Source organism: Macrotis lagotis, chromosome 3, assembly GCF_037893015.1.
Source record: "Macrotis lagotis isolate mMagLag1 chromosome 3, bilby.v1.9.chrom.fasta, whole genome shotgun sequence".
NCBI lineage: Eukaryota > Metazoa > Chordata > Mammalia > Peramelemorphia > Peramelidae > Macrotis > Macrotis lagotis.
Window position 1 is genome coordinate 99,893,716 of NC_133660.1, and position 21,553 is coordinate 99,915,268.

The 21,553-nt window shown below is 34.0% G+C and overlaps 1 protein-coding gene across 6 annotated transcripts in view; it reads left to right on the forward strand.

Annotated features, from left to right (window-relative positions):
* MARCHF1 (membrane associated ring-CH-type finger 1) overlaps positions 1-21,553 on the forward strand; it is a 663,738-nt gene that overhangs the window by 442,118 nt on the left and 200,067 nt on the right. For all 6 annotated transcript variants that reach the window (XM_074229019.1, XM_074229017.1, XM_074229018.1 and 3 more), the window contains one exon: positions 18,183-18,233. In XM_074229019.1, coding sequence (XP_074085120.1) covers positions 18,183-18,233 — 51 coding nt within the window. The remainder of the gene's footprint in view (positions 1-18,182; positions 18,234-21,553) is intronic.

The following is a 21,553-nucleotide window of genomic DNA, read 5'->3' on the forward strand; positions in this document are numbered from 1 at the left end:
TAAGTCCATACATTCTTGTCCATGTCCTTCCAATAGTTTACTACATGGGATCTTTGGACAATCCAAACCTTATTTGGTGTCTCCTGAGATCTCATGGACACCTAACAGGTAATAGTCAGAGAGCTAGATGGGCATTCTTGTCAAATCAATAGTCTTATCTTTTTTTTCCTTTCAGACATTTTCCTGATGATAGCTTTTATATCATAATGAAAATATTTGTAGCTTCTATTTCAACATCATTTACAAAGAATAAAGAGGTAGAGAAATTCTGTGAAGAATTTGGGACCTTCTGTGGTAAATGACCTAACCCCTTTCTCACCATACAAGTCAGGTCAATTTTTATACTTTTAAAGTTATGAAAATTTTCACAAGACTAAGCAACTTTGTCATATATTCAAGAATTTTTGTGAAACATATCAATAAAAGAATTTAGGGCATCCTAAATAAGGACATTAAGAGGGAACAAACAGGATTTCATTAGTGACATGCAATAGTGGACCACAATTTTACCAATTTTTACCTTCTTGAAAAGTTCTACTATGCTTACTGTTTTTGTTAACTATGGAAAACATTTGATTCAGAAAAGTAAAATTTCACCTTAATATGTTCTTCCAAAGTGATTTTGGTGCATATATAAAAATTATTCCACATTCTTTCAAAGATGTAATGGAAATAATCTCATTCAGTAGCTCTCTGATTATTAGATGAAGCATAAACACAGTAAGGTATGTGTTTTGTACATGTAATGAATGCTTTAATAAATGTTTGCAGATCTGAATTGAAATTGAATGAAAATTGTTGCTTGTCAGTAGAATTGGTATTCTATGTTAAACCTAAATTATAAATGAATGGAATAAAATCCTAATTTTTATATTCAGAATCTTCTGATAGTGTTTTTCATTCTTGATACTGTACCCCAGTGGAGCAAAATCTAATGACCCATGTCAATTCAATGTTGCTTTTTGTTTGTTTTTTGAAATAAAAGATATTTTTAACTATGTGTTTGATCCCATGTGGATTTTATTGTCCTCATGGAGTGAAAATAAAATAATTATATCCATGTGTCATTATTAATAAAATCGCTTATAAATTGCATTCACATGATTTGTGTCAGTACATGCCTGGAATGCATTTATGCTAGTATCTCTCTCTCTAAGGTAGTTTTTTTATAAACCTGTCAAATCAAGATGATGGGCTTTAAATGTTAAATGAAAAATGAAAAACAAATTACCTTACTCTAAAATTAATTGATAAGCATACTTAACATCTGAATGACTGCCACTTATAAGTCAATGTTGGCTTTAGTAGCCAAAAAAAGAACTCTTCCTTGCACCCTCTTCAAGATCTGCATTTTCCCTTAGATCATATGATCACATTGTATTCTTGTTGAGGACTCTCATTTTATAGCCTTGGTTGGGTCACCATGTTATCACTCTCTTTATAATCTGTTCATTGCTCCAGCAATGTCATTTCCTCCAACAGACTCAACCATTTGCACCAATGTTGGCCACACTTCAACCAAGACCCACAAGGAAAAGCATTAAAAGGAAGAGTAATCTGGAGTGGATAGAAGAAAGTCTAGGGACTGAAAGATCAACCCCATTTTGGAACTGATTATGTAATGCAGTTCAGCTTTGAGCAATATATTTAGTACTTTTTCCTTCTATAACTGTTTTATATCTAAAATGGAAGTAATAGCATTTGCTTGTTCCTTTCCTCCCTAAAAACCTTTTAAGTACTTGTATTTATTTTGTATTTTATTTTATTCTATACATGTTAATGCATGTATATGTTGTTTTCTCAGATGGAATAAGTTCCTAGAGAGGTGACTTTTTATTTTTAATCTTTGTATACCAGAATGAAGCATGGTAAAGATAAATGTCTGTTGGTTAATGATTACCTGGTCTATCTCACAGTGCTATTGTAAGAAAGTACTTTATATATATAGTTCTTGTAAACTATAAATTCTGTATCAATTTGTGTTATCTTTATTATACATTACTTTTCATAAAATGCTGTCAAACCAAGCATTTCCTTCCCCCCAAAGAATAACTTTCAGTTTTGTCTTTGGGATTATAACTTCATTCCTCATTAGTAATGGTGCCAGGAGTCCATAATTAAGAGCTGATTTGGAAATGTCAGACAGCAAGAGAGCTAAGATATTACCATGAGCTGATTCCAGGGAGGAAAAGGCCATGAGCTTTTGGACTGTGTGATTCCTCTGAATTGGGCTGTGTGGCCATTCTCAGACATTCTGCCTGTTTGTTTGAATAGGCAAATCTAATTTATATTCTCAAATATGCTATGGAACTAGGCTTAGAGGACTGAGGAGGAAATGGAATGACCTTTTCTCATACATGTATTATAAAGAGAAGAGGTGATGTGTGTGACAGGAGAGGGGTGAGAAAAATTAGGGACTTGGTAATGGTGTAGGAACAGTTGACATCAGCAGGGGAATGAGGCAGACCTTGACACTACTGGAGAAACTCAGACTTTTTTCTCTACTGGTGCAAGAAGAGAAGCTGCCAGCATTATATATATTTAGAGTCATGTCAACAGACTGAATTTTCCTTGACCCTGACAAGGGAAGAATGAAATCATTAAAATGCCTGTGATGGAGAAAGAAAAGAAATTTTCTAGTGGCAATGTCCAATCCCAACAGCAGGTGTGTGATGCTTGTCTTTGAATAGGGAAAATGACAAACATGCTTGCATTTGAATAGGGAAAATGATAAACATGTCTCATAGAGAGCTGAGCCTTTGCTCAGGAGCAAGATCTTGAGATCTTGGAGATCTGAAGCAACACTTGAGAGTGTGTTTCCTCCTCCTATATTTTATGGAAAACTAGACTCTGTATTCTCTCTGCACTTCCCCTTGGATCAAATGAAACTCTGTACTGCTTTGCCCAACCTTGGGCCACCATTGTTATTGTCATCAAATATGTCCCTTGAGACCCAGAGGCTACCACACTGTACCACAAACATATTTGTCCTATTTCCCAGGATCCAGGAGATGACTGATGCTATATTCACATGACACCCCTGCATCCTTTGCCTACTGCTCCCTTTTTCCTTGCTATCCTCCATCTCCTTCCGGTCAGACTCTTTTCTGGGACTTGACAAAGAAGAGATCTCCTCATCCAAATTCTAAATCTAGTAAACATCAGTAAGAAACTAAAGATTATGGGCAACTTGGTGACCTAAAGGAGAGAATACTGAACTTGTCAGGAAGCCCTGAGTTTAAATCCAACTTTAGATACTAGCTTTGTGATCCTGTTAACCTTTACCTGACTGAATTTCCTCTACTATAGAATGAGTAATAACACCATCCCTATAAAATTGTAAAAAGCAAATGAGATAATATATGTAAAACACTTTGTCAGCCTTAATAAATATATATATATGTATGCTATTATTTTACTATTGAATTATTCTCAATACCCCTACTATTACCCCCAACAGAACATAAGGATGAAGAAACGTTCTTGTCTGACAGATGAAAATCTAATGTAAACATGAAATATTAAAAAATGGTGTCTCTTTTTGATCCTGACTTATACAATGACAGTGATTTTGAGACAGAAAAAAGAAAATGACCTAGAATTCAGGGAATATAGTTTAATCTCACCAATTAATCCCCCTCCTGTAGCCACAAAATGAGATTTTTAAAAAATTTTTGTTCCAAAGGAATTATTTTAAGAAACTAAACCATTAACAGAGTTTATTGATTTTGCTCAGTGGTCTCTAAATGCACCCATAGAGAGAGAACAAGGGTTTATCCATCAGTGTTCAGATCTGCAAGGAGTTTGGGGAAAATTGTATTTGTGAGCTGAGGAGGGTACTTGAATTGTGATTCATCATAGGGAAGTAAGAAATCAATTTGGATTTTGTGTCTTTGGATAAAATGGAGCTCGTTCCTCTTTCAGAAATTGGTCCTACCTTGGGTTTCCCACAAGTACCTTTTCAGCATTGCTCTGAAGCCAGGTTCACAAGTCACAGGTGGCAAATTCCTTATTTGGGGAGTTAAATAATTCATGGTTCAAAATAGGTTGTTTTATAAAGTAGGTGTTAGTGTCTTGGTGGTGACTCATGGCTGCAATGAAATCAAATGTGATTGGGTCAAACTCAAATAGAGATGGAAACTACGAAATGGCACTTAAAGATTCTGCAGGCTGCATACTGACTTGGACAATGGTATATTACCTTGATCTATGTTCTGTTGTGTTTGTATTTATTTTGTTAAATATTTCCAAGTTACATTTCAATCTGGCTCATCCCCTGTCTTTGAAACTTTCTGGTCTGAATCATCATATTGTATAGGAATAGAGAATTCTCTAAATTCTTGAAATAGCCTGATTAGACCAAGATGTTTCACTGCAGGTGAGAAGGTTATAATGAAAGACTACTTTTGGTTTGGTGCAGAATTTGAATCTGAATAGAACTGAAAACTGACTTAATCTGACTTAAATTTTTAATACTTTTGCAAGTGGTTCTTTTCTTCTTAATTGCATTGCATATTACCTTTATGTGGAGAACTGAGTATTCTTCTTCCTTTAACTTCCTCTCTTAGGGATTATATGAGATTTAAAGCCCCCCAGGGACAGTCAAAGGTAGGATTACCTTATAACTACAAAATGATAGCAACTTCAATTAACATTGAGTAATGGTAGTAGTAGTAGTAGTAGTAGTAGTAGTAGTAGTAATAACATAGAAGTAAATAATTTAATGATTCCATGGAAGGAATTAATAAAACTAAATTAATACACACTCACATATGCTCATATATCCAAAACCAAATATTAACATTTTATTTTTCAAGTATCCTAGATATACATCTAGAAGACACTTGGAAAGTTAAACCTTTGTTTCTTATTTCACATACCAAAAACCTCTGAGATTTCTAGGTATGGCACTTGGAATTAGTGTGTGAAGGTAATAAAGTAGAAACCATAATACCACCTAGCTAGCATTTACAGATTGTATTAAGATGTGTAAGCACTTTATGAATTTTATGCATTTTTTATTCTCCCAACAACTCCAAAGGTATTTTTATTGTTATTATCACCATACTCATTTTGAATGCATTCAATCTCACCTGAACAAATTGACTTCCATGTTCAATCAGTTTTCTCACTCATTTATTTCACAAACTTTATCCAAGTACCTATCATGTATAGCTAATTGCTGAGATTTGAGTAAGATCATGTTCATCTCAAGGGCCTGAGAATGTCTGAGCTGGTTTCTCTTTGAGATAATTCTGCCCATTCTAGAGTATGAATGTCTCATACTATGACTATGATAGAACCATAGGTTATAGAACTAGAGTTGCAAGGAAGCTTAGAGATCATCTCATCAAATCTTCTTGTATAGAAGAAGGAACTGACACCCAGGAAGTTTAAACAAGTCACCCAAAGTTGTGCAAAGTGTAAGAAGTGATATTTGAATCTATGTCCTCTGATCCTAGAGTCAATGCTTCTTTCTATTTTACTGTGAGTCTAAAAAAGTAATCACCACTGATAATCTAAAACAGAGATGTCAAAACAACACCCATAGGTTGCAAGAGCCTCAACAAATGAGATTAAAAATGCAATTGGAAAACATTTAACAAATAAATAAAAAACATTATAGTTTTACCTTTTCAAGCCTGGAATAAGAAAGAACTGAGTTCAAATTTGATCTCAGATATTTATTAGTTTTGTGACACTGGGCAAGTCATGTATCCTTGTTTGCCTGCATTTTCTCATCTGTAAAATGAGCTGAAGAGGAAATGGACAACCAAGAAAATCCCAAATGGGGCCATAAAGAATAGAACATGATGGGTGGCTAGGTGGCGTAGTGGATAAAGCACCGGCCCTGGAGTCAGGAGTACCTGGGTTCAAATCCGGTCTCAGACACTTAATAATTTACCTAGCTGTGTGGCCTTGGGCAAGCCACTTAACCTTGTTTGCCTTGCAAAAACCTAAAAAAGAAAAGTCTAAGAATAGAACATGACTTAAAACTCTGAACAAAAGGAAGATTAATACCAAAGCTAAATGTCTTCCAGTAGAGGGGACATATTTGTTTGGTATGTAACTTAAGCACCTTCTGTATATACCCATAACAACATAGAGTGATCAGAGTGTTAAGTGCTAATTACATAGGTGAACCCCTTTCTTAAGCCTCACCTCCTGTTTTTAGGTAATGATCAGTGCATTTCTTACATGCTTGTGTGAATTGGCTTAGTCTTTCTTCTTAGTAGGGAGATGCAATTTCTCCATGATCACATTACTACAATCATTTGACATTTTTGTTTTCTTTCCAGCAAAATACAACTCTGCTTGACATATTTCAGTACTAGAAATGAAAAGCTTTTACTTTCCTTTTAAGTTTCATTCATGAATGACTATTCAAAACTTTCAGACTGAAATGATATTTATTGGAAGATAGCCTTTCTTTTGATGCAGAATAATTGTATCTTGAATCAGAAGAGGAAAATATATTAAGTGAAGACCTTTGTTGTTTCCTGGTTAGTAAAACTGTTTTAGTCTTCTTAATAGATAAAGCCTATGTTCATACTATAATTCATTTATTAATATTTCAAAAATATATTTTTTTTCAGTCTGGTGCTACATTAAATGAGGCAAGTTGGAATCCTGACATGTCTAACACTTGGTTTCATGAGTTGCTGTTTTTTGAGATAAAAACTAACCACTTTTGGTCAATCTTCATATGATGAGCCTTTCCATATTTGGAGAAATTGGTTCATAGTTATCAGTTCATTCTGAGACTGGACTCCAAAACCATTGGCAAAATGATTAATGTCAAAATGCAGCTACAATGAAGCCTTACATTTTAATATTTGATAAAAATATTTTATGTAATGAAGTAAATTAAATTAAAAATAGAACCTAGATACTATTAATATGTTGATTTCTAAGTTAATATACCTGTCACAGAAATTCTTATGTCCAGTTTAGTGGTCCTGTTTTTATCTGTGCTCAACAGTATTAAAAAGGGGGAAAAGAGAGAGAGAGTGTGTTTATTAGGTCTTGTATAGTTAGCACTATGCCTAATATATAGGCATATATATATATATATATATATATACACACACACATATAATATACGAGCAAATGAGACAGTTCCTACCCTCAAGGAGATTATATTCCAATGGGAAGGAAATAGTAAAAGGATAGGAAAGGGTTCCTGGTTGGGGCTAAGGCCATCAGTGAGGAGGTAAAGAAATTCAAAGAGTGAGTAGAACCACTATTGTATTGAGCATGGCTTGGGAACCTTCTAGAAGGTTGAGAATATCCAAGCTGGTTTCTCTTTTGAGATAATTCTGCCCATTTTGGCATATGAATTTCTCATACTATGGCTATGATAGAATCATAGGATGTAGAACTAGAGTTGCAAGGAAGCTTAGAGATCATCTCATAAGTGTGTCTTGACTTTATACTCCCTTTGGGAATGAGGGTCACCTGAAAACAATATGAGGCAATAGAATGAGTTTAACCAAAGGATTTGTGAATAAATTTTCCATGTCTGTGAAATTAGCAATCATTTCATAGATTTAAATTTACAAGGAAAGAATTCATTTCTTTCTTATCCAATTTGGTCAAAGTCAGTAATCAGCATGTTTCACAAATTGTAAGTGGTTTATTGACTGTTTATAGACTTGGGCTATAAACAACTATACTTCCCATGGTAGGATGGAAAGAATGATTAGTCTGGAATCAAAGCACTTAGGTTTGAATCCCATCTACCAATTAAAACCTGTCTATCCTTGGGCAAATTATTTCACCTCTTGGAGTCTTGTTTTCCCTATCTGTAAAATGAAGGAATTGGCATTATCAAAATCTCTTCTAGCTCTCAGTCAATTAACAAGCACATTCTAATGGGGGAGATAATCTGAGACAAACTGTTACCTCCACGATAAAGGGTAAATGAAAGGTAATCTCAGAGGGGGATTGCTAGAAAAGGAATGGAGAAATAACTCAAAACAGTTTCCTTGAGATGGTGAAGGAAGCTCAGAGGTGGAGGTGAGGGCAAAAAACAATACAGACATGATGAATAGCTGGTGCCAGTGAATTGATTTGGAAAAATGAATTGTCATCAATAAGGAATAGTTAGTAGGCCATTGCATTGGCTCATTAAAGTGCATGGACAGGGACAAGTATATGTAAAAAGGTAGGAAGGGGGCAGATTAAGCTTTAACTGACAGAATGAAACAGAATAAAATATTTTTCTATTCCACTAATTCAGAAAATTGTAATTATTTATTTAAACAACTAGCATTAAAGAATATTTTTACTAAAAAAATATTTTAGAGGAAAATAACAGTAGCTCAGCCTTCTAGGTACAATTACCATTATTAATAATTGACATTTATAACACTTTAAGAGATGCAAAACATTTCACATACTTTACTGCATTTGAACCACACAACAGTCCTATAAAACGAGTACCTGGTTTTTTTCATCCAGATCTCTGAACTCATTGGTATAGATAACACACAGGGGAAAAAATTCCCTCTATAAACACATACAGTCATTCTACAAGTTAAATTCTTAGAGCTCTCCTAGCCCTAGGGCACTGAAGGGTTAAATGATTTGGTAGAGGTCACATAACCAGGCAGAACCCATACCTTCAAGTTTCTATTCAGAGTTGCTTTCTTATCAAGTAGTTTGCTATTTAGAAATAAAAATAGGATATTTATATTTATGCTGCTTATCTCAAGATGGGTACTATAAATACTATTATGTTCATTTTACAAATGAGGAAATGATGTTCAGACAGAGAAATTAAGCAACTGCTAGGGTAATAGAGCTATCTTTCTCATTAATCATTTACTAATACCATTCTCACTTTAATCCAATCCTCATTTTCTTTCTAGCATAGAAGGTTCTTTCAATATACCCTTGTTCATCATACCTCTGTCCAAAATTACTGCTCAAGTAGAAGGCACATAGTTTCAGATATATTGACTTCAGGGCTACTCATCCAATAAAGATTTTTAGTCTTCTTCTCTACTATTTAATTGCTGCCTAGCAAAGAACTGCTACTTCCTATTTACAATTATCTTCAGTTACCTTTCTACAATGCTTACCCCTTTCTGTTTCTCTTAACTAAAAGATAAGCAGACTAGAAGAAAGTTCTTATAAAGTTTTGTTGTCAGTATGCATAAATTCTTATGTTTTTTTCTCATTCATAAAAAAAAATTCTCCATCTCTTCTCTTCTTCTGATTAAATTTTTCCAAGCTTTCTTCTGAATAATAGCTAAACTCCTTATGTAATTTATAAATTTACTTGTTCATTTTCACATGCTATAACTCCCCTCAGACTTGCATAATCTGGTTTATCTCACAGACTTCATAGAGACTATATCCATATCCAAAGTACCTGGGACTGGAGCCACATGGCCCTTGAAAACAAAATTTTTAAAAAGAAATCTTCTATAAAAGAATTTCCTTAAGTAATAAAGAATAAAAATATACAAGTTAAATACTTGATAATTTATATTTTCCTATCATCTGACTCACAGAACAAATGAGACATTTTCCAATACTGGTTAAAATACACAGGCTGCATAATCATAATATCAGAGAGTCAACTTTTTGCATATTGTAAACAAGATTCTAATATCTGAAATTGATGATTGATTATCATGTGATAGTGATGGAGACAGATCAGGAATTCTTGTTTATTCCAACATTTATTGACCACCAACAAACACCCCCACCCAATTACAAATAATTGAGGCATCCATGTGACCCAGGAGATTTTTGAGTTGGCTTCAATTTAATCTAAGCTGAAAAAAAATAAACTGATATTAATGAAGTATGACAACCATATTTGCCTCATCTACAAAGCAGAATTCGTCATTGTGAAAAGTAATGGGACAAGCCACCCAATTAATTAGTGGTAAATTGAACAGATTGCTCTGGATGTCTTCCAGCAGAGAAAATAGGGTCTGGTAGTTGTGAAAACAGGAAAGATCAAGATCTTTTATTCCCCTCCGGAAAAGAAAACTGTTGATTTCTTATGTTTAGATTTTCATTTCTGGAAATTGAATTGACAAATTCAGGTAAGTCATTACAGGCAGCATATTGTAGTGGCAAGAGTTACAGGTATGAACTCAGATCTAGCCTCTGTGACTGCTTCATATTTTGAACCTTCATTTTCTTATCAAGTATTGAAATAAAGATTGGACTTGTGATTTCAATGGCATAAAGAGTTCCCAGGTAAGGAAACTCCTTTTTGCCAATTCAGATCTGTACCTTCTGGTCAATTAATGGTTTTCAGGAATTTTCTGGTGCACCCAGTCGGTTTATGTCAAAGGTGGTACCTGAGGCTCAGATCTTTCTCCCTTTAATGCCAACTCTCTTCCCAAAGTCACATCGCCTTCCTATATATCCATTATATAAAGAGAAGAATGCTTTTATTACCTCACAGTATTATTATGAAAAAAATATTTTAATCTTAATATGTTAAAGAAATGAGTTATCATTTTATTAAGAGAAACCTTTATAGATCAGAAGAACTAACTATAAAAGCATTATACTCACAAGCAAATATTCAAATTTTTACTGAGAAACAGGACCTTAGTGGCAATTTCATGAGGATTAATCCTCCATGTGAGTTATAAGGTTCTGTTCTGCCCCCATATGTTAACTATATTTGCTGCTATGCCTTTTCTTTGTTTCTGCATGAGGATTTAAGTTAATGCAATATTCTCAAAATATGACTTCCTATTAGGAAATACCATGCAGAAGGAATAATAAAGCCAGTGATTAGCAACTGTAGCAAGAATCACATTTTTTTATCATCTTTTATAAAAAAATCACCATTTTAAAATGAAATCATTTTTGCTACTATGTAATCATTTTCTTTTGCTTTTTTTTCCCCCACTGGCCTAACATGCAATTTCATGATACAAAAACTACCTCCCCCAATGATAGCATCACCTCTATAACTTAGTCTTAGAAAGTTAACTGGGGTACTCAGAGGTTAAATGATTTGTTCACATAGATTATATTGGGAGGATTTAAACTCAGGTCTTTCTGACTCTGGCACAATCTCTCTATATACTCTAGCATATGATGCATCATTCTACTTAACATTTTCATATTTTATTGAGAACTCTAAATAGAATAGTTGAGCAGAGATGGAAAGATCTAAATTCAGTAGCTATGTGAGCTTGAGCAGGTCATTTAACCTCTGTCTACTTCAGTTTCCTCTTTGCAAAAAGGGAATAATAGCACCTACTTCAGAGTTGTGAAGATAAAGTAATAATAACCTATGTATAAAGTGCTCCCTAAAGCACTATACAAATAATATTATCATTATAATTTCAATCATACATACTGATGACCCAGAAAAGAACATTTTTGCCACTAAAGTACTTGGAAGTGACTGATAGTTCAATAACAGAAATTTATATATGATTTTAACAGTGGAAATGACATAATAGGAAACACATTAGCATCTGCTTTCCCTCTACACCCTAACAATCATGGGATCTTTCCATCTAATGTAGAACTGTAACTTTCCATATGGTCTATTTTCCCTATTAGAATGTGAATTCCTTGAGATCAGGGATGGTCTTGTTTTGTTTTGTTTTCATTTATAACCTTCTACTTTCTGTAGTTTCTTGAACTGTAAAATGTGGATCATAATAGTATTTACTAACCCACTAAATAATAGCACTTCTATTATAAGGATCAAATGTAAGCACAGTACTTGGCCCTTAGTAGGTAATGAATAAATGATTTTTCCCATTCCCTTCAGCCCAAGATTTTGTAAATAATAAGTGCTTAATAAATGCTTCATTCATTCATTCACCCTAGGTATTCTCTTCCTCATAATTCTGTAAATCCTAAAGCAATTCATAGAGACAGCATGGTATTGCAGCTGTAGTATTGTACTCCAAGAATCACATCTAATAATTACCAGTTATTCATGACCACAGGCATATCACTTAATTTCTCTACACCTCAAACAGATCTCCAAATCTTATTAAGTTAAAGTAGAGTTAGCTAGGATTTCCAGTGGGTAGAGCACCCATTGTTCCTGGAATCAGGAAGACCAGAATTCAGATGTGGTCTCAGGCATTTTCTAGTTTTGTGACCCTGGTCACTTAACTAACCTCTATCTGTCTCAGTTTCCTCCATTGTAAATTGGAGTAGCATCTACTCCAAGGATCGTTGTAATCTCTACATTGTGATCTCTGTGAAGGTTGGGGAATTCCCAGAGCCGTGAAATCACAAACCTTTGATGCACTGTTGTTGTATATCTCCAGAATGCTTCATTTTATGTACATATGATATAACCCTTCCTCTTCCAAATTTGACTCTAGAAAAGGAACTACATATACAAAAGGAAAAAAGTGATCAGCCTACCTGGTTATAAGTATGACCTCACCTTCTCTTTGAGTTGGAAAAGCATTGAACAGAATGGAGTACTATGCTTTAATATCAATTCATGTTTTTGTTATACCTTAATATTTACAAAGTCCTCACAAAAAACCCCTCTGATTTTAAGTGAGTGTGTAACCCAATACTCATCCCCCACCTCCAATTTACATATGAGAACACTGAGCAGAGACATGGCTTAACTATGGTCACATAGCTATTTAAAGCAGTGACCCAAACAGACCACCTCAATCTAAATCTAACACCTATTTCACTATTTGTTTTTGTTGCTGTTGAGTCATTCCAGTCATGTCCAACTCTCCATGACCCCATTTAGGGTATTATTGGCAAAAATACTGAAGTACTTGGTCATTTCTGTCTCTAACTCATTTTACAGATGGGGAAACTGAATCAGGGTTAAGTGATTTGCCCAGGGTCACATAGCTAATTAGTGTCTCAGGTCTTCCTGACTCCAGACTCAGCATTCTATCTGCTGTGCCACCTAGCTGCTCTTATTCCATTATATTCTACTGCCATCTATGAATCACAATGACTGGAGATGGCCCTGAATGCGAGGCAGTCAGGGTTGAGTGACTAGCCCAAGGTCACACAGCTTGTAAAAGAGTCAAGTCTCTGAGCCCAATTTAAACTCAGGTCCTTCTGACCCCCTAATTGCCCACAGTAACTGAGTTCAACAACAGCTGCTTTCCTTTGTCTTGTTTGTATCACCAAGAACTCCCTATTCCAAATGCCACACTTAAGAAATCTTAGATATTATGGTATAAAAAAATGAGGGCCTTGGGCTCAACCTTTAAGATTCCTTCTTTGGTTATATTGCTGTCATTTTTTTTAAATCTTTTCCATGGCATCTTCAGATCATGTACTTTCAGATTGCATAGGAATATGTGAAAATCATGAATTATCCAAGGAAAAAAATTATTTACTTTGTTTTCAAGACTCAAGTATAGTTGTCAAAGTTGTCAGTAGAAAAGAAACTACATCTTTTATTGATGGAGGCTACTTAGGATGTAATGTCTGCCTAGCAAGTATGTTCATCTCCAGCTGTATCAGCAGGAATTTATGAAAAAATAATAGTTCATCTCTTTCTTGTGATTGATCTCCATTCATAATGCCATATTGTACAATGACATCAAAATCCCCAGTGAGATGGATTTTGCAGATAAAGGATAAAGCACAGATATCACCATGCATTGTTTAAGCATCCCTGAGCAATGAGGACATGAAAACTCTGAGGGAAAATTTGACCTCTTGATACCCCTGTGTTCATGGAGCAGTTATACATAGTCAATGTTCAATTAATGGGTCACTGTCAGAATGAGACTTCACAAAGTACCTTCAAGCAATACCCATTGGAAATATTTAGTAGAAAAGAACTGGGTGAATTGAGGTATTTTGATGAGTTATGAACTCCTATGTATTCTTTAAAACTCAACCCAGATGCTGCCATCTCCTCCTAGAAACTTGGCTTCTCTTCCAGGTCTATTGAAACTGCTTGTTCCATAGGCACTAGTAAGTTCCTTGTCATGAAATCCAGTTGTATTTTTTTAATGCATTTCTAGACCTCTCTATAGTATTTACATGGGGAATCAGCCTCTCCTCCCTTATATCCTTGATTTTTTAACATGGAGTTTTTATGGTTCTCCTAATCCTCTGATCATTTCATCTCTTTTTTTTTCATGGTTTCTCATCCTTCTTGTCCTATAAATGTATGTGTTCTCTAAGGTACTCTTCTATACCCCATTTCTTTTTAATTCTGTATTCTTTCATTTTGTTATATTATCTACTCCTGTAGCTTCATTTGCCACATCTTTATAGATGTTTCCAAACTTAAATCTCCAACAATATCTTCTCCCCAAAATGCCAATTTCCAACTGCCTGCCAGATAACTACTTCTAGATATCCTACCAGAACCTCAAAATCAAAATACTTAGATCTTTTCTCTCTTCCATACCTTTCTATCTCTTGAATATTTCTATTAATGCTTATAACCTGTCCTTTTTTTTGTTTTGAGTTGTCTATGATTCTTTCTTCTTTCCCATCCCCCAATTTCACAGTCAAGTTGTTTCTTGTTTCACTATCTCCCTCTGACCCCTAGCTCAGTCCTCAAGAGTTTCTCTTGTAATAGACTTCCTGCCTTCAGTCTACTTCACCTCTTCTCTTCTCTCAGTAAAATTTGAGCAATCTTCCTAGGGAATTTATGTCCCTTCTATTCAAGCACTTTCATTGGCCATCATTATGTCTTGGAAAAAAGCATGAACTCCCAAGTCTTGCATGCAAAGCCTTCCACAAATTGTCCCCAATCTAGCTTTCCAGTCTTCTCTCAGATTTCCTTATTTTATACTCTAGCTAAAACATCTAATCCAACTCCTCCATTCTATTTCTGCCCTTTCCTATTTCTTTGCTTTCTCAAATTTATTTAAAGTGTTCTGCAAACCTTAAAGCACATGAAAGCTAGCTGTCTTTATTGTTATTGTTGTTATTATTATTACCTTTGCTCATGTCATATTCCATTGTTGCAATGAACTCCATTCCACGCCCGCCTCTGCCTGTTGCCCTCCTTTAAATTTTAGTTGTTTTTCAGTGTTTAAAGGTGTATTATATGAAGAAAAGACTTAATTTGTTCTATTTGACATTAAAGGACAGTTCCAGAGGCATGATGGGAAGCTACAAAGAGATAAATTTAGATTTGATATCAGGAAAAAAACATTCTAACAATTAGAACTGTCCTAAAACAGGATGGAATGCTCCCAAAGGTGATGGGTTCCCCCTTCCTCCCCCCCCTCCCCTCTCGGTGCTCTTCTAATAGAGATTTAAAGACTATTTGTCATGGTAGAGATTCCCCTGAAATATGCGTTACATTAGCTCACCACTGAGGTGCCTTTTAACTCTCAAATTCTGGGATTCTTCAAAGGCCAACTGAGAAGCTAACTCTTTCTTGAAACCTATCTTGACCTCCCTTCTCTCCCAATTCCTCCTCCCTCACCAGGTGAAACTCAACTCCTTACATTCTAGAGATAATTAGGTGATAACCCTTGTATCATCTTGGAGTCAGGAACACCTGAGTTCAAATTCTGTTTCAAACATTTACAACTTGTGTGAAATTGTGTAAAACACATCTCTCGACCTCATTTATAAAGTTTACTATAATTTTTATGTCTTATTTATAAATATTTATAAAATTTTAATTGATTCCACATTTATAAATTTCATAATTTATGTTATATTTTTATAAAATAGAGATAATAATCCCAATCACCTTCGAGAGTTTTGTAAGAATTATCTGATGATGAGGAGGAGGAGGAGGAGGAGGATGTCCTTCATTCTCAAAGAAGACCATGATATCAGGAAGGTGATGCCATGACAAGCAAGTGAATTAGATTTGAGTGAAGAGGTGGTGTGCTATGATAAACTTGATAAACAGTAAAGAATTTTATAAACATTAGCAATTGTTATTTCTACTCTCCTTTCTATCATAATTATTTGTATAATTGACCTTCCTATGTGGAATTGTAATCACTCTTGACACCACACATTGTGTCACATCTAACTTTGTATTCTTAGCACAAGAAGTGCCATATATATATATATATATATATATATATATATATATGTGTGTGTGTGTGTGTGTGTGTGTGTGTGTGTGTATAGTAGACAAATAATCAAATGTATGTTGTACTGAATCAAAGGTTTCTTAAATCTACCCAGCTGGTATTTTTTCTCCTCCATCTGGTTTTCAATCTTTGTAAATCTTTATCCCATATTATTTTTTAATCTAATTATTTATGTGTTACACCTCCCTACCCAACTAGTAATTCCATAAGAGAAGGGACTATGTCTTAAGGTGCCTGGCTCTCTATATAAATGCTTACTCCCTTCAAATTCCAACCCTTATGTGAACTTGCTGCCTCCCTGAGCCCTGAAATAGTAGATGCTTAATAAATATTTATTAAATTAAATTGAACTGATTCCAGAGAAGACTTACTCAGTGGGTCTCCCATTTTATCTATAACATCTCTAAGATTTAATTCCCCTCTGAGTCTAGTAAATAGTGATTGTGTATTTGAATGGATGACCATTTATGAATGAGTTTTTGAGTATGTGTGCTAATATAAGAATATAAAGTTTCATTGAGAACAAACTCTTGTTTATATAGCTTTAAAAACTAGATTTCTGTGCCTGATTCTAATGCGCTCTCTCTCTTCTAATTTCATATATCTAATAGTACTGCTATAATTTGGTGCAGTCTTGATTTGACTTGAAAATCAGTTTTCTTACCTGAAAAATGGTGATTTGTTGATATATATAATCTAGATTTTCTCAATATCGTATTCTGTGCCTTTTCCAGGAGCTTGAAAAGTCCGTAAGGGCAGAGTTCATATATTTTATTTCTCTTGGGTCCTCTTCAACTCTACAACTCTGGGATTTTTGTCATCAAAAAACAACGGAAAGATTATAGGTGTCAACTGTTAGTGGACCTGGAATATTTCTAAGTGATTTGAATAGTTGAATGTCACCTCCACTGTTTTTTTTAATTTTGTACTTATTTAATTTTTAATTTATGGAATAAAGCAAGTATTTCCATAGCATAGTATAATAAAAAAGATTATTGTACATGAAACTGCAAATCTATTATGTATAACTTGCTATTCTTTAAATATATAAAAAATTACAATGTAAAGTACCTGTTTTTCTTTTTTCTTCCCTCCCTGCCTTAGCTACCATTAGATACAAATATGTATGTGTGTGTGTATATATATACACATATATATATATATATTAATATAAATAAAATCATTATATTCATACTTCTATTTATCAGTTCTTTCTGTGATGCAGATAGCAACTTCTTTCATGGGTTCTTTGTAGATAATTTGGACATTTATGACAGTCAAAATAACTCAGTTGCTCAACATTGTTCTTAAAACAATATGACTGTTATTATTTATAATATTCTCTTGGTTTTCTCATTTTACTCTTCCTTATTTTGTGTAAGTCTATCCATGTTTTTCTAAGATCAACAAACACATCATTTCTTATAGCATAGTAGTATTTCATCACAATCATGAACAGCTTGTTCAACCATCCCAGTTTGGGGGCATTCCCTGAAATTTCAATTTCTTTGCTACCACAAAGAGAGCTGCTATAAATATTTTAAAAACATATAGGTTCTTCCCCCTCCCCCACCCCAGTCATCTTTAGAAACAAATCTAGCACTGTTATTACTGGATCTAGAGGGATACACAGTTTTATATCTTTTGGAGAGCATAATTTCAGATTATCATTCAAAATGATTGGTTCAGTTTACAATTCCACCACCAAAGAATTAGAATTCCAGTTTTATCATGTTCTCTCCCACATTTGTCACTTTTACCTTCAATTATTTTAGCCAGTTTGATAGGTGGATTTCCTAAAATTTTTTTATTTGTATTTCTCAAAGCATTTTTATATGACTTTAAATTTCTTTATCACATCCAAATTCTATGAACATTTATAATTGGGGAATGACTCACATTCTTATAGATTTTGTAAAGTTCCTTATATACTTGAAATATAAAACCTTTATCTGAAAAACTGTCTATAAAACTTTTTCCCCATTCCATTGTTTTGAAAAGGAACACTAGGAAACACTAAGATAAATTCAGTTTAACTGTCCTAAATAAATAATAGCAAGAATATGCAGCTATCTCAAGGCTATCTCTTTTTCTTATATAAAAGTAAAGGACAGTGTGGGTTACATTTTTCTAAATAATTCTTCTAATTTTTTTTTCCAGAATGACAAATCCCCAGGACGTTCTGCAAGTCGATCAAGTAACATATCAAAGGTTGGTTGCTTCTTTAGTTCAATCTAACATTCCTAGCAATTCTATGGAATGGAGTTCATTCATTCTTTTCTAGGTCTTTATTCTTGTCAGTGTATTTTTTTATTCTTGTTCGGCCTGTTGTGTGCTATTGTTTTCTACAATATTAAGAGACAGTTTTAAAGAATAAAATAGTTTCTCTTTTATGTTTAGCCCAATGCCTATGAGGCCATTAGCTCTCTTCAATATGTTGTATAAAGTGGTTTTTTTCCACTCTCATTTCTAAAATATTAATGTTCTCTCCCATTTATGCTATTGGTGTTTGTAGTGCCATTTCCGGCAAGTCCATTTTTTCTGAGTATGTTCCCCGGTGTCCCAGTACTAATTTGTTTTTCAAGTCACAATTTTTGGAAATCAATTTGGCTATTTTTGCAAGTTGTAGGATCTTTGGGGGTGGGAATGGGGGAACATGAGAGGTTTTTATAATTGGAAATCTTGAAATATGAATCTACTAATTACCAAAAGTCAGTCCTTTTTGAATCCTAAACTGGCTGCTATTTTTTGAGGAAAGAAGTAAGGAGATTGGGACTGAGGAAAGAAAAATTATTTGTCAAAAGAGAATAGATATGGCTTTGGAAATATATGTGTATATGTATATTTATAATATACATACACATATATTAGAAAGCAAAAATCACAATTTTAAATGGATTCTTTAAAATGTTTTCCTGCTGATGTCAAAAGTCTAAGAAATAAATATTTAAGCTCAATCCTATCAGGTGAGTCATTTACCCCCTTTTGGGTCAGTGAGAAACTTTCAGGCCTCTTAAAAAATTAGAAATATGAATTTCAATCTATTTCACTTCATTAGGTATATCCTAAATACTTGTTCTGCTTAAAGCATAATTCCAGATTATGCTAGAGATGTAAAATTTGTTTATTAGCCCTTCCCTCAAGCGGATTGCAGTCTAGTAAAAAAAAAAATCTAATACCTGCACAAATAATTATGGTACAACCTAGTATATATGAGAGGCAGTATGGTTTAATGGACAGAGAGTGAGTTTTTGAGTGAGGAATAGCTGGATTCAAGTCCTAACTCTGGCACACAATGATTGTGAGATCCTGAGCAGATCATTTAATTTCTTGATTCCCCAAGTCAGTCTCAAAGACTGTAAATTTGTAGGACAGATGCTGATCAATAAAGGGAGTTTTCTTCCTTGGGAGTGAAATACCAGTGAAATCATATAGCCAGTCCAAAAATGGCTGGGGAGGATCATGGGAGAGGGGTATTAAAGGTACAAAACTCATCCCTCCCCAAAAGAGCCTTCATTATTTATAATAAATGGTTGATTGATTTGCCAGAATCTTGCCCATTTGGTTGGAAAGCAATCTCCTATCAGATCCTCTTTAATATGGAAAGGAAAGGGAAAGAGCAGGGAACGGTAAGGAAAAAATGATAAAATGGTCAAAGAAATTCAAAATCTTGGTTTAGAGAAAACCCTCAATAATCTTGCCTCTTGACACTTATTAGGCAGGTTGCAGGCAGCTACCTAGGACTTACCTTACTAATTTATAGATGAGTTGTGAATTACATTAATTTCCATCCCAGTCACAGATCCTTCACATATTCTTATAATAAGGAAGTTGGAAGTGAGTGCTTTGTCCTTCCTAAGAGTTCTTCCTTCAGGTTTTGAAATATTTTATTGGTTTCTCTATATAGGATGTGGGCTAAATATGTGACTTCATTGATAAAGAAACTCTCTGACACAACACTACATTAATCTGTAGATAACTATTAAGCATCTACAATGAGCCAGATACTAAGCTAAGCACTAGGGGTGGGGGTGGGGGTGGGGGGGATACAAATAGAGGCAAAAGATAATCCCTGTCCTTAAGGAGTTTACAATACAATGAGAGAGACAACAGACAAATATGTACATAAAGCCTCTCCTCCCTCACATTTTATAGGATAAATATTAATTATTAAGCTTCTATTATTATTATGTTATATGATATTATAATATATAATATAGTATTTAATAAATTAAAATACATGATGATATATCATAATAATAATTGTCATTATAATGTTTATTCTTCTATTAGAATCTGAGATTTTAGAGTTAGAAGAGATACGATATATTATCTCATTTAGCCTTGTCATTTTTCAGATAAAATATCATTACCTCTGTCCTTTGGTCCTATCCTTATTAACCTTTCTTCTCTAAATAGTTGTTTGGGAGCAAGAGGCTCATGAAAGAGAAAATAGGCTAGTAGCATTTTTACTTGTTTGAAAATTCAAAACAAAGCCTATTGATGGGGAGGAAGTATCTTCTTAAATCCTAAAGGTTAATGATAGCCAAGAAAGAAAAAATGAAAGATTCATTTTACTTGGACACCAGAAGCAAAAGGAAAGTACTTAAGTCTTGATGTCAGTCTCCCAACCAATTATCCTACTGTCAACACCTGACTCTTAAACTCCTTTTAAAACCCTGAGCTTCTCTGTTAATACTGAAAGTTGAGAAATAGAACCTGTGAGTAAAAGCTGAAGGAAATAGAATCATTTAGCCTTGAGAAGAGAAGGCTAAGGGGGCAGAGGCAAAAATTAGAGGTTAAAGAAATCTAAATGGAATTGTCACAATATATTTGATATTCAAAACTTTGAAAAGCTATTTCATATAAGCTAATGTTCTCCCCCCCCCCCATAGCAGAAATTATAACATGAGGGATTTAACTTGGTTTTAAGGAGAAAAGATTTGGGCAGTAATAGTTACTTGGTCTTGGAATTTGGATTATCAATGAGGTTATGGGACTTCAGACAATTAATAATAATAATTTTTTCTTCTCATGTGTTTCCCTTTTATTCTGATTATTCTTTCACAACATGACTAATATGAAAATATGATTAACATAATTGTGTATGCATTGTATATATATTATATATATTTATATCAGATTGCTTGCTGTCAAGGGGAGAGGCAGAGGGAGAGGAAAAAGGAGGGACTCCAAATCTTACAAAAAATGAATGTTGAAAACTATCAACATGTAATTAAAAAAAAAATAAAGAACCCCTGCACTAGATGATTTCTAAAGACACTCTTTTCTCTGAATCCTATAATAATCCTGTTATCTCTAGGGTTTGTTTCAGCCTTAATGCTCTTGATTTATTCAGATTAGGAAAGTGAGGGCCTAAAGGGTAAAGTTATTCATCTCAAGTTTCATAGGAAGTAATTGAGAGAGCTCAAATTCAAATTCAGTCATTTTGAGCTCAGAGTTGAGGGGTTTTTTTCCCCATCGTGCCATATATTTCTCTATTTTCCTCTTACCTTTCTATTGTTCTAATG